The sequence below is a fragment of the Heloderma suspectum genome, chromosome 5 (assembly GCF_057233095.1).
Source record: "Heloderma suspectum isolate Gila_16-S chromosome 5, 16-S_ref, whole genome shotgun sequence".
NCBI classification, from domain to species: Eukaryota; Metazoa; Chordata; class Lepidosauria; order Squamata; family Helodermatidae; genus Heloderma; species Heloderma suspectum.
This window is the reverse complement of record NC_139462.1, coordinates 50842328-50859568: the sequence shown is the minus strand read 5'-3', so window position 1 is coordinate 50859568 and position 17241 is coordinate 50842328. Positions and strand designations below refer to the sequence as shown.

The following is a 17241-nucleotide window of genomic DNA, read 5'->3' as shown; positions in this document are numbered from 1 at the left end:
GGAGGGGGAGGAATGGAGGCTGGGGAAGGCTGAGGATAGCTCATACCCCTACTTCTCCAGTACCCTCCCACCCACAGAACCGCCCCCTTCCTGACCTCAGAGATTCTCTATGTGCTGGCTGCGAGGGAGGGGAGCTCGGACTCCTGGGTCTGAGGTTGGAGCACTGTCTCCGACCTCGGATCCAGGAATCTGAACTATCCTATGGCCCCCTCAGACACCGTCTAGGGGCCATAGGAGTGCTTTTTTACCTGGAGATGGCAGAAATTGAACCTGAGACCTTCAGCATGCAACTAACCATGTGGCCCACCACTGAGCACAGTCCCTCGCTCTTGCTACCTAATCAATGGAAAACACAGTCAGTTAAGTAGGCCTGACCACTAATTTTGCTTGAAGTTACTCTTTGTAAAATCTTCCCAAACAGTGATTGCACCACGTAAGTGAAAGGGCTTCTGCAGTTCACATTTTTCTATAAGCGCTCCCAGCTGAAATAACTCAGGGAAACAACTGAAGATTTTGGGAGCCAAAACTGTTCTGGCATCGTGTGCTCCTTTTCAGAAACAGATTTCATTTTAATCATCCCCAGTAGTGTATAATGCTGCTACTTTATAAGCATTTATAAAATATTGCCAACTTACTGAAATTACACAGTCTGCTACAGGTTTTTTAAGCGCACTTTCCGACGTCTCTTTAAGCTTAACCAATAGCATGCCTGTAACCTGTTCAATTGCAAATGGTCTCTCTTCATCCAAGTACCGTACCTATAACATTAGAAATTCATGTAAGCACACACAGTCCCAGAAGTGATGCATTTTACCATAGTGTGTTTCCGATGCTTAAGCCAGGGGAGGGCATTTTCTGGCCCTCCAGATGTTTTGGCCTACAACTTCCATCAGCCCTAGCCAGCATGGTGAAGGATGCTGGGAGTTGTAGGCCAAAAAGTCTAGAGAGCCACAAGTTGCCCACACCCTGTTTAAGACAACTTCTTATAATATTGTCAGAAAATGTAATCTCCCTCTAAATCATGTAATAGGTGCCATAACCCAGTAAGAGCGACCCATGGTCCTTATGGCTCCTTTTTCAGATGTACACCCAAAATGTATACCTAAAATGTGTAGCATGAACTTAAGAAACATGTATCATACAGGTACACTTATTAGGGAGAGAGAATTGGTCACAGATTCCTGTTCAGTGTACACTGAATCATAAGCCTAGTTTTGCTGTGATGTAAATGAGACAAGGTCCTTATCTCTTTACTCCACTGAAATACTCTAAAAGAGGACTGGAGACCTTGCATAGTCGCTTTGTTTTTTGTGATACTGTTTATAAATGGTCCACAATCAATACTGGGAACTTTATTTGGGAAGTGGAAAATTCAGATTTTCGGGAAGGCAAACTGTTCTACTAAAGTTCTCCCACTCCCCCCAATATACCCAGAGAACTGGAAGAAAAGTACACCAGCCATATATTTGGCTAATTTTCCCTCCAGTCCCCCACCCCCACCCTCTTCTGCCCTGCCTGCTGGGCTTAAATGGTTTCTCCACCATGGATTCTTCCCCTCCCCACTCCTGGATTACTCTGTAAGATATTCAGGCTGAAGTCCTTTGCACACTTACTTGGCACCACTGAATCCAGTGGGGTTTATTTCTGCGTAAACAAATATGGGAGCAGACTGTAAGGGTGCAACCCTATGGCCACTAGACAGCGACTAGACAGCCACAGGATTGGTCGGTTTCTGGGAACTGACCTTGGAGCCCGCGCACTGAGGTTGGTTCCCAGAGAACCGCCTCTCCGCCTCCTCCCTCTTGTAGGCAGCGCAGATCATCCCTGGGCTTCGTGCTCGTAAGAGCAGCGCGGAGTAGGGCAAAAGGGTGTCTTCCCGGGGGCAGGGCAGGGAGTGTGGAAGTGCTGGTACAACACTTCCTATGCCTTGTCTGGCCTCCCCACCCTGTGCGCCGACGTCCCACAGCTAAACAGCTGAACTTGGCCATCTAGCCACGAATGCAGGGCGGCTTGAGCGTGGAGGAGAGGATCCCCTCTGTGCTCCTCCCGCCGTGCATTGGATAGGCAGTCGCCTCCGCGTTCGGAGGCGACTCTCCGCACAGGATTGCTCCCAAAGACTCTTAACAAACATAATAGATAGAGACACATGCTGCTCCTGGCTTTTAACAAAATTACCGTATTACTTGTATGTAGCCATCTTTTAAGAACAGAATGAGTCCTACTCATGTTGTGCATGTTAAGTATATGAGCTAATATACTTTGATGCTGGCTTACAGAACAAAACAGCAGATAAGATAGTAGCATTCAAATAGTTAAATCAAAGATTTAAAAGCCTGGGGAAAATAAAAAGAATTTTGCCAAGTGCCAAAAGAAAACTAAACTAGCATTCAGCAGTTGGGGCACAACTCCATAGTTGCCACCTCCCTCCTCCATCTGAGGAGGGCCTCTAAAGACAAGCTCAGTGCACAGACAGGTTAATATGGGCAGTGTCAATATTTCAATTTTACCTTCCAGATGTATCTTCATCATAGACTTGTTTTGATATTTAGCATTTAGCAAGACAAACTCTGCTTTGTGCATCCTAACAGTTTAAATGTAGATATCACAGCAGAGACTGTAACACTCACCTTTACTCCTACGCTCCCATTAGGCAACTTCTGAAGCTCATATGGCAATTTGATTCTTTCAGCTTTTATAAAAGGATCATCAAATGCTCTCCCATGCAGTTTTTTGAATCCATGTAATGAATTCTTAATATTCGTGATAATCTGTTAAAGGATAATATTGCCATTATTAATTTCCCCCATTTACATTAAAGCTATCTTTGTCTCATTGTTCTGCAATGATTGTATTTATTTGCATGAATTAACATCAAACCTCTTTTCAAATTCATCAGTAGTAAAAACAGCTTGTATTGTTTTTTATTCTTTAAGGCTGCAATCCTATACTCATTTACCTGCAAATATGTTCCATGGAACACAATGAGATTTACTTCTGAGTAGACATGTACAGGATTGAGGTGTTATTGTGAACCATCTTGGGAGCACTTGTGCACCAAAGGTGTAGACTATAAATTGAATGGCTAAAAGCAAGAATACCAACTTCATTTACAATTGTTGCTCAGTATCTTTAAACTGTAGTTTCTCTCAGGGTGGCCATGAAAATGCCATCATCATCATGATCTAATTGTCAAACACACACTGTTTTCAAGTACTTTAAGTTCCTTAATCCAATGGAATGGTTTTCCAAGTCATTTAGGAGTACGACTTCCAAGGACAGCTTGTACGATTCACTCTTATCTGAGTAACACAACATATTTGTGAAATGTTCACTATTTTAAACAAAAATTGCTTTGTTTTGAATGAGCTCTGAGGTACTCATGTTCACAGCACCCACTGGCAGTAGACACTCAGTCATTTGAGACTTGACATTAGGAATTAGTATGCTGTGTTTTTAGAATTACTAGAAACGTCCTGATGAAAAACTAAGAACTGATGACATCTTTCACTAAAAGAACAATAAATTATTGTTTACCTGGCTCTTTGCTGCATTTCCAATAGTCCGGGCTTTAGATCCTAGCGATATACAAGCTCTGAAATACAAAAGAGATATTCAGTTTGTATATGACCCAGAAAAGATCAAATAGACAGTTATTAGTAGATGAAGACCTGGAACAAACGTTATCGTTACATCTCACAAAATTATAGGACCACAGTTGTGGCCCTATGTTAAACATGAGTCAGACAAATCACATTCCACTATTATAACTAGAAACTGAGGAGGAGCAACAGTAGGTTCTAAGGTTTGGAGGGTTGATCTGTAACTTGGCAGTGTAGGAGAGGTCTGATTGAGGATGGTCTGTACTGACGGAGATAGAATAAATTATTTATTTATAGGAGTTTTAGGTCTGAAAAGTGATCAGAGCAGTTTGACAAGTATTGTCTGTTTTCTTTTCATAGCCTTTGGTGGGGTTAAATGTATGGGCTGTTTGTACAACATCTTTCAGGCAGCCATTTGTTGTGTGCTGTATACCAGTAGTAGCATATTATGTTTGTAGTTTTTTCTTTAAAAAATAATTTTTTCAACCCCTTTTCATACCATGGAAGTTCATAAGGTCTGAGGTGTTGGGAGAAAATAGGAACCACAGTATTAATTCTATTTTAAACATGTATGTAATTTATGCTGTTTTTGTTTGATTATACTGCAGGGGTGGGAAACCAAAATGTGGACCTTTTGAAAAGTAGAACTTAAAAGTTAACACATTCTGAAATGCAGTTTTCCCTGACACATCCATTCTCTAGGACGTTATGCAAAGATATTTCTTTATTAACATTCTAGGACTTCTTGTCTGAGAGACAGAGAAAAATGTGCCTTCTTATTATATGGTTTCTTAAGAACTACATATATCTCAGTTCCTTAGCTCATGCTGGCATTTTCCACGCACTTGTAAGGAGTGATTTCTGCTACTAAATGTACAGGCTGCAGAAGACGACAAAATTTACGGCTGCCAAAATGAGAAAAACATTCTTCTTCTTTTTATCATAAAATATGTGAGTAAATAAGCCATCCTTAATTTCCAAGTTTTGCAGCTTATCAGAGATTTGTGCCACAAGGATTTTCTTGTGATAAAATTTGTTCAGAATTTTATGGAAAAAGTGGTAATATTCAGTATGCTTTCACGTTAGATAATCAATTTAGAGAAGTCCGAAATATTACCCATCAATATGGGTACAATATAGATACAAAAGGGTGGCTGAGATGTTAACAGGCTCCAAATGTAAGTAATGAGAGGCGTGCATTATTTAAGCGTTCATCTTTCTAATAATATTGCAAATGTATTTGAAAATAATCTCAAACCCATATTAGGCTGGATATGACCAAATGGGATAAATTGCCAATTTCATGGCTGGTGTAAGTGGCTGTTGTGAAAATGAAACTGCTTCCAAAGCTAATATGTTTATTTTTGTCACTTCTGATTAAGATCCCACAATAGGTATTAAATAAAATTCAGTCAGAAATTAATAAATATATGGAGTTACAAAACGCCTAGAATTAAAGCACGCATTACACAGCAGAAAGTATCAAGGGGTATGATACAAATATCAAATATTGCATATTAATATCATGCAGCAATATTGGTGGCATTAGTTCAGTGGTTTTGTATATTTAAAGATAAGCTGCATTGGCAGATAGAACAGGCAGGTAGCCATTCCTTGAGGGATTGGATATGGGGTAAACTTCAGGAACAAAGAAAGAGCTCAGTCTTACAAGATCCGAAAAACAATAGCAAAAGTTGGGGACACGTATAGGTCAATATTAGCCCTTGACATATTACCCCAAGCACCAGTAATAAATTAAGTCAGATTTCAAAGAGCAAGAGAGACGGGAGATTGTAGTAACTGGATAAGAGCTAGTTTTGCCAGTTTTAGGAACTTTACATCCCAAGGTATAATTTTGTTTTATGATCAGATTGTACATAGACATTTAAATCTGCAGTTTCTATTTTTTCAGTTTACGGAAAACTAGAAGCCATATTCAAAGTGCCATGAAAAGAATGAATATAAATAAACCACTACCAGCTTTTGAAAGAATTGTAAAGATGGCAAAAGATAAAGGATTATCATTAGTAATGTATAAAATAACACCAGAAATACCTAAAGAGAACAATCCAGTAAAAAAAAAATCAGGAAAGAGAATTTAACATTAGAATAACAGGAGCAGAATGGAAGTATATTTGTAACAATCCAAGGTATCATTTGGGGGACAGTTATGTCAAGGAAAATTTTTTATAAAATATTATCCAAATGGTATTATAAACTGATAAAATTAGCTAAAATGTAAGCAAATACATCGGATTTATGCTGGAGATGTTGGAAGGGTAAGTTTGTCTGTATTTGGTGGGAATGTGCTCAGGTTGAGAAACACTGACTGGATATAGTCCAGGTTATTAGAGACATTTGGGGATATGAGATACCAATGAATTCGAAAATAATGCTGTTGGAAGCTACAGATGGACATATTCATTGTATGTATGTTAACAGAGGCATGTATATTGATGGCAAAAGTTTGGAAATTATCTGTTATTTCCACTATTGGTCAATGGAGGAGGAAAATTTGAAATATGTTGCTGAACAAGATCACTGAATGTAAGCAGCCCTGGGAATACAATAGAGACTTTTCAGAGAAACTGGTTGTTATTTATCCAGTTTTGAAATCTAGACAGTCCAAATGATTTAGCAGCAATTGATATTTTAACAATCTGATATAATGGAAGGATTTGATGTAACTGAAGTATTATTCTTTTTGTTTAAATGTAGGTTTTTTGCTCTATTAATTTCATATCTTTATGGTTACTGTGTAGTGAAAGGCAAATAAACTGTATATATTAAGACCAACTCCCCCGCCCTCAAATGTGTGCAAAGTGGAATTTCCTCCTAAGAGCGCAATCCTATGAGAATGGCTTTAAGCCTCTGAACTTGGAGTCTTATGGCCATCCAATGCAGAGCAAGAGAAGCGGCAGAGGCAACCTTTGCCTCCATGCTTCTTCCTCTCTGCATTTTTGCTAGATGGGCATTTTTGCCCATCTAGCTAGGACTCTGCAGAGGGAAGGAGGCTGGGGAGGGCTGGGGATAACTTGTATCCCTGCTGCCCCAGTCCCCTCCTCGCCCACAGAACTGCCCCCTTCCCCTCTTCTCCAAGGTTGCATTTGCGACCTTGGAGAGGAAGCTGGCATGGTTTTTTCAGCACCAGCTGTGAGGGGGACGGGAGCTCAGACTCCTGGGTCAGAGGTCAGAATGCTGTCTCTGACCTTGGATCCAGGAATCCAAACTATCCCCCCCCCCCAGACGCTGCCTAAGGGCCAAAGGACTGCTCCCTAAATGTGTCTCTTTGCGGAGTAGATTTTCAGATCAGAGTGTACCCTCCTTGCCAAAGTTCTGAGCCCCAGAATTGTTGCTATTTTTTTTTTAAAGAGCAGACATGCCATTTAAGAACAGCAAACCAGTTCTGGTGTACTGCTCTTTTATTTCTCTTGCACTAAATAGGACTTAGGTCCACCATTCTGTGACTTACAGCCATCTGGCTCCAAGGTAGTGGTGAAGTTAGAACTAACCACAGCATAGGATACCATACCGTATCCATATTGCCTAAACAACCTGTCTGTTAAGGGCATATCCCAACATTTTGGAGCTTGAGTGAACAGGGAAATCCTTAACACAACATGTTAAACCTAAAGGGTTTTTTTGTTAATTGATTAAAGTTGTGCTGTTAGCTATCCAACTAGCAATACCATGCATAAACCACTGCAATTCTATAACGAAGTAATCACACAGACTGAACTTGCATCCATGTTTCAAAATTTCAAATGCAAAACCACCAGCTGTAAGGTAGAACCTTGAACAAAGATCCTCACACGTCTTCCAGTTCAGCCAGCTTGTTTTATTCATTCATCCTTAAAGGACAGACAGTACTGCTCAGTCTCAGGAATCTCTCTCAGAAATTGGTGTTCTAGCATACTGAGACATCCATGTAATACATTTTTAATAAGTCAATCAAGCTTAGATGTTCACGTACTTTTTTTTTCTATCAAGTCCACAGATAAATAGTGCAAGGCAATGGAAGTGTGAGTATATAGCCATTCTTTCACAAAAAGGGAGTTCCCAAAGTCTTCCAAATCTTTTGTCAGGGGCACTATCCAACAAACACCCACAATAGTTGCCCCACAACATACATAATTCTATTGCAGGGTCACAGGTCACACATCAGATCAGTTTTAGTTTTTCCAAGCTATAGTTTGAAATACCATAAAAACACACAGAGCGAGTTTGAACAGATATCCTGATAGGACACAAAAATGAACATGTACCATAGGCAATAATTGTCTCTAATGTTATCTCCCAAGTCCTGTACTCAAGCTGCCAGCATCATCACAAAGGAAGATGAAGCAGTAGTTTTGGTGGCAGATTCCAGAGGGGATACCCATTTTCCTGCCTACAAACTCCATCTCTGTATATCTTTTTTGCAATGTCTTAGGGAGGATGCCATTTGATTTTTTCCTTTATATAGTATTCAAAACAAATGCAAATGAACACTACACATGGAACTTGCAGTTAACTAAACAATCACTCAACATACCATTTCCACTCCTATCACTTTCAGTTCCTCAAACCTGTCTTTTCAATCCTCCATAATCAATTAATACTTTATCACTTTATAGCTCGCCATCAGCCTCAAACAAGAGCAGAAGCCGTAAGTCTATTCATGTCAACCTTACATATCAATATAAGATTCTTAACAGATCTACTAATGAGGCTCATTTTTTCCCCTTAATATGAGTTGGTACATGACAGAGATGAAAGTATCTGGAAACTTGAATATGAGAGCTTGTTTACTGTAGAAGTGTTTGGTTCACTGGATGTACTATATCTATTAACACCAATTTCATTTTAATAATCCCTGATTATCTGTGCAGGTAATCATCCTGTTTCATACTTGCCACATCCTCAAATGGTAGGAAGTTCCAGGGGCAGACTTTTACAGGGCCAATTCCTTTGTGAGAGATATGGGTAGCTTTTTCTTTAGTGCAATACCTGTTTATTTACAAATGCACATGGAGAGCAGGAAGAAAGGCAGAAAACCAGACAGCAAAATCAGCAGCATCCATCCTGGGCTGCTTCATGCCAGCCAAATGCAAAAATAATTTAAAATATTTGTATTCTACTTCTATAATTCAAAGTAGCTCAGCAAGAATGAAGTCATAAACCATCAGCATCCAAAACCAACAATTCATTAAAAGCTCTGCCATCATCTGGGATTTTCAGAGAACCACTGTAGAAAAGGTTTGTGTACTAACTATAGGTTAAATCCAATGTCAAGCTAGTGGAAGTCCGCTAGCGGGACAGTACTTTCTCCTTCTCTCCTCCCCCCGTAGCCCTCCATTCCACCCAGAGGTCAGCTCCAAAGGATTTGCCAGGCCTCCAGACCAGATTTTGATGGCATGCAGGGGAGGGAGAATCACCCCTCCTTCTGGTTCAGAATAGCACCACTGGATCCAGCCCAATGAAAAGATCAAAGTAGTATTTTGATCAGGAAATCTAAGGCCCGTGTGTGGCATACTGAGGATCACAAAATTGAGCAGGTTAAATTGTACTATCTGGGAGCTTATTTTTTGAAAACTGTAGTTGAAAAGGATACCTTCAATCTATCAGACTGATGGCAGATTGACAGAATCCTGAAGTTCTGGATAATGCGGGGGTGGGTATAATAACCCCTACTCAAAGCTAAAGTACATCCTCAAATCCTGTATAGATCAGAAAATCTAGGGATACTCTGACTTCACTAAATTGGAAAAGGTTCAGAATATTTTGCCTTTTTGAGTAACTCTTAAGGAATACTTCTTCAGTTCTCTTTCAAACTATAACAGGCATGCTTCCCACAGATACAGGACTCCATTTTGTATTATCGATTTATTGAACTAGGATTCTTATAATGGAAGCAGAAACTTAATGGAAGCAGAGACTTAATGGAAGCAGAGACTTAATGGAAGCAGAGAATAAATAAACTTCATTTCCAGGATCAAAGTTCTCTCACTCTAAAGTACAGGTGGGCAGAAGGTAGATCTCTGGGTGATTCTCAGTAGAACAGCAAGGAGTACTGACTCCTAGTGAATTAACAGAAACCAACAGGCTCCCTCCTCACTTTCTAAATTTGGCTGCTGAAATGAAGCAAACTTGTGTGTGTGGAGCGGGGGGGAGTGGGGGTACGGACAACCAGGAGCGGATTCTTGTGTGAAAGAACTGTGAGCACATTTCTTGTACATAAAAAATATTCCTGGATTGAGAATGTGTTCAGAGGCACCCTGGTCCTTAATTCTAGGAAGACGTCGAGCCCCCAGATCATTATTTTGCGCTTGGCTCCTCATGGTTTTAATGGATCTTGGTGTTCTAGTAAAAAAAAAAAAAAAAGATATAGCCCACAAGGCTAAACATACCCACTGAAACCTGCACTTAAGGGAGTTTCCAGACTGTATAAGATATGCACAGTCATATGGCTATTTACCAGTCCTTTTTTTTTTTTTTTTTTTTTGGGGGGGGGGGACATGGTTTGAAGTGGACTGACTGAGGTATGTTCTCAGAAGTCAAAACAACACCCTGGTATCACAAGATTAAGTTTAATCATGATTTTATGAAAGCTATTTAAGAGACTTCGGAAACACCACAGCAGGATAACCCTACTCTTTAATGGTTCCAACAGATGCCCCTGTAGTTTTAGATGTAGTTATATGGGCATTCTTAGAGATGTGAAGGCCGGGGGGGGGGGGGGGGGATTCGGGAAAAAATGTTTTTTTCCTAAGACCATTTTTGTTTTTTTCCTGAAAAATTAGAAAAATCAAACAGCTTTGGATTATGAAATATTTTATTTTAGAATTTAAGACAAAAGTATATATTGTTACCCAGCCTTTACTCCCTGCAAAATGATTTCTAAAAATTATGTAATAGGCACACTTTTATAGAAGACTAAAGATGTAAAATGTCTGGAAATAATGAAGCCATGGGGGAAAATGTTTTTTTAATCCTCTCTGTAAGACTCCCAGCATATTTCTTTCATTCCTTATTAAAATTATTGATTTAAAGCATATTTTACTATAATTTATGTGCAGTTTCCCAACATTGTGCACCGCTGAAACTAGTGCACCAACTGTGCCGGTTCCTGGAGATGTCTGATCTGGCCACGGTGATACATGCCTTCGTTACATCCCGTTTGGACTACTGCAATGTGCTCTACGTGGGGCAGCCTATGAAGAGTGTTCAGAAACTGCAGTTGGTTCAAAAAGCTGCTGCCAGATTGTTGACTGGGGCTGGTTACCGGGAGCATACAACTCCCTTGTTAAAACAGCTTCACTGGCTTCCAGTCTGTTTCTGGGCACAATGCAAAGTGCTGGCTTTTATTTATTTATTGCATTTATATCCTGCCTTTTTTTCCTCTTGCAAGGAACCCAAAGTGGCTTACATGATCCTCCTCCTCTGTTTTATCTCACAACAACAACCTTGTGAGGTAGGTTGGGCTGACAGTCTGTGACTGGCCCAAAGTCACCCAGTGAGCTTCCATGGCTGAGTGGGGACTAGAACCTGGATCTCCCCGTTCCCAGTCCAACACTCTTGCCACTACACCACACTGGCTATGACCTATAAAGCCCTATACGGCTCTGACCCAGGTTATCTGAAAGACTGTATCCTCCCTTATGAACTTGCCTGTGTTGTGAGATCTTCTGAGGAAGCCCTTCTCTCAGTCCCACCAGTGTCACTGGCACATTTGGTGGGAATCCAGGCCTTCTCGGTGGCTGCCCCACAGCTGTGGAACGCCCTTCCCAAGGAGGCTAGGATGGCTCCCTCCTTGATGTGTTTCCGGAGGCAGACTAAAACATTCTAGTTCCAGCAGGCCTTTGGGACGTAGTTGGAACCTGGGGGTAAACTGCTAAAATGCTGTTTTAAAATGCTGTTTTAATGTTTTAATATAATTTTAATTATATTGTTGTTTAATTTATATTTTAACTTTTGTATATTTTCATATGTTTTAATTGTGTATGTTTTAATTTTTGTAAGCCACCTTGTGTCCCAGTTCTGAGAAAAAGGCGGGGTATAAATATAATAATAATAATAATAATAATAATAATAATAATAATAATATTCCTTGCCAGGCTTAGGAATCACAGTAATAGAAGTGTCATTTAATGAAGAAAGGGTGCCCGACAGTTTAAACCAAGAAATGGATGCTTCCAATCTTCTCCTTGTGGCTTCACCGAAGGAGAGGAGAGGAAGATGGGAGTGCACGAGCCTAAGGCTCATCAAGGCTTGTTACCATAGCAGTGAGCTATAGCTTAGCATTACATCCAAACCAGGCCACAGTGTAATTGCATTTGCTCTCAATCAACCCTTATTACCTTTGCCTTCCCATGACTCCAATTCCATTCCACCCGCTCCCCTTCTTTCCTCACTGTCAAACTTAGATTGTAAGCTACTTATAGTTCTGCAGGCACTGAGAAAAGAGAGTGCTCCCTTCAGGTTTATTTAAGTCCTTTCTCTGGGTTTTTAGTGGGTGGGGTTTTGGTGATCAGGGCAACTATTGATTGATTACATTTATATCCCGCCTTTTTTCCTCCTTAAGGAACTCAAGGTGGCTTACATAATTCTCCTCTCCATTTTATCCTCACAACAGCAACCCTGTGAGGTGGGGTGGGCTGAGAGTCTGACTTGCCCAAAGTCACCCAGTGAGCTTCCATGGCCGAGCAGGGCCTAGAACCTGGATCTCCCGATTCCCAGTCCAACACTCTAGCCGCTACACCACAGTAGTGCAAGAGGATAGAGATTACTGACAAACACTTGGCACCCCAAATTCTGGCTACAAGCATGGCTTCTTTGGGTAGGGCCAACCTTTTTATGCTGCCAGGTGTCACCCATGTACACATAATAATCTTTTTTTAAATGGAGCTGAATAGAGTTCACAATGAAAGGGCCAGCATTCTAGAACTTAACTAGAATGATTAAACAGAACAAGAAACCTCACGGAGGAAGAATCAGCATGGCTACTCTCACCTCACCAATGTTTTAAAATTGTTTTCAGACTGTTGAACATGAAAGTAGTGACAGTGGGGTCCCCCAAGGGTTTTTGTATTAGGACTGGCACTATTTAATGCATTCATTAATCATCTGGGTGTCAGCAGATGATTCCAAATTATTCAAGATGATGAAATCCAGAGCAATAGATTCAAGTCTTACTAAAGAAGTAGTTCTTCACACACGAAACATGATTAACAGCACAGTCCTGTGCATACCTACAGAGAGTTAAGTCCCACTGAGTGCAATGGTAAAGCATGTAAGACTAAAGCCTAACTTATGGCATTCACTACCACTAGATATTGCTGCTTTAGACAGACCAACTATCAAAAGCTATTAACCTCAATAAATGAATGACACCTCCAGGTTAAAGAGGCAGCATTTCTCTGAGAACAAGATGCTGAGGACAAATAGGGGAAGGCCATCTTTTTCATGCCTTGCTTGTGGGCATTGAAATACTAGACTAGACAGAACATTGCCCTGATCCCGCAAAGACGTTCTTGTATGCGCAACTAACATTTCCAAACTCATGTGTGTTTTCAAATTCCCACTACATCACCACATTTTTTCCAAGCAACAAAACTGTTTTCAGAGTAAGAGGAAGCCAATTACAGTTTCTGTTTTTTATTATCCAAATCCGTCATTTCTGCTAGAACTACACAGAGGTAGTGCTCATTTACAACTGCTGGCTGTAACCCATGGAAACAAATGAGAGTGAGGAATCTCCACCTACTCCTGCATACTCTGTTATTATCCATGCAGCAAGCCAACTCTTCCCTGACATCGCCCTCCATGCCTGACAGCCAGGTGAGGCAGAAGAACAAGCAGTAACAGGTCAGGGAGAAGGGAGGGGGTGCAGGAAGAAAGAACAGAAGCAGCAAAAGTTGCGCCAACTCTTTTATCCCTTCTATCCAGCCTTTCCTTTTCATCAATACCAATTCCAGCATGGGGATTTCAGACAGTGGGCCTGTATTTTATTTATTTATTTATTGCATTTATATCCCGCCTTTTTTCCTCTTGCAAGGAACCCAAGGCAGCTTACATGATCCTCCTCCTCTCCCTTTTATCCTCACAACAACAACCCTGTGAGGTAGGTTGGGCTGAGAGTCTGTGACTGGCCCAAAGTCACCCAGTGAGCTTCCATGGCCGAGTGGGGACTAGAACCCGGATCTCTGGGCTCCCAGTCCAACACTCTAGCCACTACGCCACACTGGCTCTTTACACACTGGCCTGTAAAAATACTATACATCACTGTGACCTGAATTGCCCTCAACTGGAATATTTTCTTCTGCGGAAGTGAAGCATTACAGCTAGCCTGAGCATCAGGAAGAATTGCTTTACTATCCAAATCTTGGGACTATTTGCCAAATGGGAAACACAAGTTCTGTTGCCCCTGGCAAACCTGTGTGCCTGATACTACAATGAAGGACTAGGTGATGGGAGGAAAGAGTAGTGTGCTGAGTAAAAGGAAGAAACTATTGCCTCAGGTTTACTAGATGGCACAACCTGCAGAACAGGGGTTTCCAACTCCTGGGTCGTGACCTACAACTGGATTGCACCCCAGTCAGTGGCAGTACAATTTACATGGGGCGGGGGAGTGCAATTTCTAAAGAGAAGACGAAACCGAGAGGAGGAAGAGCAGAATGACACAGGAGGGGAAAGAAAAATAAGGAAGGGAAAGAAAGTAAGACAGTCAGAAGAAGCAGGACAACAGTTGCATATGGTTAAAAAATAAAAGAGAAGTGGGTTACATTGGGCAGGGCTAATGGTGGGTTACAAGGGTGGAAAGGCTGAAGACCACTGCTGATGAAGACCCAGGCCTGTCATCATCTAGGGCGCAGAGAGAGAGAGCAAGTATGGTCAACTCTGGAAGGAGATTAAATGGTAGGGAGCAAACTGGAAAAGCCACAGCAGCTCAGTGGCCAGGCTTTCTGTGCAGGTCCCAGGCTCAATTCCAGGCGTCCCCAAGTAGGGCTGGGAAAGACTCGTCTGAAACCCTAGAAAGCAGCTGCCAGTCAGTGAGCTAGATGGACCAATGGTCCGACACAGTATAAGGCAGCTTCCAATGTTATGAAAAGAAACAGGTGGGGGGGCGCTAATTCAAGCGAGGTACGGTTAGTTAATCACAGCGGGGAATGAGCGCTTCGGAGAAGCCTTCGAGAAAATTAAAAAAGGGGGGGGGGAGAGTACCTGACTGCAAATGGTGTGGCGGGAGCCCATGTGTGAGAGGAGACCACCCAAGGGATGGGTGAAGGGGGGGAGAGAGAAGGGGGAGGCGTCTGACCACCTGCGCTTAGCAGAGAGGCCACCATTTCAAGGTTTTATTATGCCTTCCCCAACCCGGCGCCCGCCAGGCGCTTTGGACGAAAGACTCCCATCGTCCCTAACCACTGGTCGTGCTGGCTGGGGCTGATGGGAGCTGTGGTCCAAATCATCTGGCGGGCACCAGGCGAGGGGGGGCTACATAGAGGGCCGGCAGTTATTGGGGGGAGCGGGGGGGGCAACTGGAGGGGGCGTTATGTGCCCGGCGAGTGGGGCCTACGCACGGCTCCGGCCACGGCGCTTGCCCCGATGGCGGTTGGGAGGCCGTTACTCACGGGGTGCAGCGGTCGCTGTACTCGTTGGCGATGGTCTCGATGCCGCCGCTCCGCGCCACTGCGATGTAGCAGTTCTGGAAGCCCAGATCGATGCCCACCACAGACATGGCTGCGCCGGGTGCGGTCCGCTTTCTTCCTCCCCTCCCCGCGGCGGCGGTCCCCGTCTCGGCCGAGCGCCCGCGGCTGCCTGCGGCTCGCTCGTTCTCTCACTGCGGAGCAACAGCCACCAACCGGCACTTGCTCTCCTCTGCGCAGGCGCGCCCCGCTGCCAAACGGGGACGCCGAGAAACTCCGGATGCGGCGGTCGGCACTTTCCGCGCGGGCTCGGGCGCAGCCTCTCCGCGTTCGAGAAGGATCTGGAAAAGGGGGCAAGGTGAGAGGGGCGGGAGGAGGGAGGGAGGCTTGCCTCGGCCGCCATCTTGTGGCCAGAGGTCAGTACTGCTTTTGTTACGTGTACGCCCTCGGAGAGAATACGACCTGGAAAAGTACAGGGAAGATTCACCCGTGATAGCGGAGGCAACTCCAGCTGCAACGCCGCCGCCGCCGCCGCCAAATACTTTTATTTTGCAGTTACTTAAACTATCTTTTTTTTAACCGCAAATATATTTTAATTTATCTGGAATGCATATTCTGATGGTCCCCAAAGCACCTTACAGGCAAATATTAAAACACCATTAAAATAAAATATCGTCAAAACCAATGAAGGAGCAATCCAATGGCTGCTCGCCAGCGGCGAGACGGGCACAGGGCATGTGGTTTTCCGGGAACCAACCTTCCCCCGCCTCGCAGGCAGCGTGGATCAGCCCGCGCTCCGCAGAGGAGCGCGAAGCAGCCGAAACGGGGCTTTCCGGGGGGTGTTCCGAGGAGGGGCAGGTGGAAATGTGCCCTAGGATGTAGAACCCGTCGTGTGTGTCGTCCGGCAGCCTCCTGCCCCACTCCGCCTTCCCGTGGCTGGACAGCCAAAATCGGCTGTCTAGCCGCAAACGCAGGGCAGCAGAAGCGTGGAGGGAACAATCCCTCCGTGCTTCTCCTGCCCTGCATTGGATAGGCGGTCACCTCCGAGTTTGGAGGCCGCCGCCTATCCCAATAGGATCGCGCCCTTATATAAACACAGAACAGAGGTATGTCAAAAGTGTTGAATGAACACATAAATAAAAGTAAATGGGAACTTTTCTTGTCCCAAAATATTTATACTTACTGGACAGTAATATGATTTTTTTCAGTTTGGGAAAACAAGGAGAACACTGGGGGGGGCGGGGGAGTGGTGCAGTTAGGCCTGGGGCCAAGTCCAGGGACCCACAGCCCAAGGGAGCCCTAAATGACCACCTAGGGGGCAGCAGAAAACAGGCCTGTCATCAGCACATGGCCTGGAAGGGTGACGCCCTGCGGGCTCGCTGGGCCTGACGCAGCTTGTCGCAACATCCTTTCATCTTTTTTTAAAAACACCATTTCATAATCAGGGGACAGCCAGCCTGGGCATGTATATGGTTACAGATGCTCATTTCATCATCATGTTTTTAATAGCGTTAACAGTATATTACCCTTTTCTACAACAAAATGGCGCTTATTCCCAAGTTAACATTTTTAGGCACCATGGGTGTAGTGGAGCAAACACCTATTTTATTCCTATATTCAAGATGGTACTATGATTTAAGTGAGTTTAAAATGCAAAACTGCACAGCCTCAGGGTCTTGCTTTCCTTTTTTTAACCAGGGTTGGCAAACTATCTTTTGTGTTAATATATAAGACGTGTAGACACAGTTGAAAGCATAGAATGGTGTGTGGGGGAAAGAGAAATGTTAATTGTGTGCTTTGCAGCTGAAGTAATACACAAAGCTGTCAAAAAGACACCCATAAGACCATTACGTCCAGGGTCTAAAATCACCTAGCTGCACCACTGTGTGTGCGTGCATGTGGGGAAGCGAAGGTACGGAAAGTGTGTATGCCATCACGTGAAACAGTATCTGCTGGGGGGGGGGGGGGGCTTGGGCAAGATGCCCTCAATGGGTTTCCTTTTTCTGGGTGAGCCCTCC

The 17241-nt window shown here is 43.3% G+C and overlaps 1 protein-coding gene across 2 annotated transcripts in view; it reads right to left on the bottom strand.

Moving 5' to 3' along the window:
• Positions 1-15419, bottom strand: part of HSPA4L (heat shock protein family A (Hsp70) member 4 like) — a 47075-nt gene extending 31656 nt beyond the window's left edge. For both annotated transcript variants that reach the window (XM_084855998.1, XM_084855999.1), the window contains exons 1-4: positions 15209-15419; positions 3535-3592; positions 2628-2768; positions 636-758 (exon numbers count right to left, since the gene is read on the bottom strand). In XM_084855998.1, the coding sequence (XP_084712124.1) occupies positions 636-758; positions 2628-2768; positions 3535-3592; positions 15209-15315 (429 nt within the window). In that variant the 5' untranslated portion in view covers positions 15316-15419. The remainder of the gene's footprint in view (positions 1-635; positions 759-2627; positions 2769-3534; positions 3593-15208) is intronic.
• Between the last annotated feature and the right edge of the window lie 1822 nt (positions 15420-17241).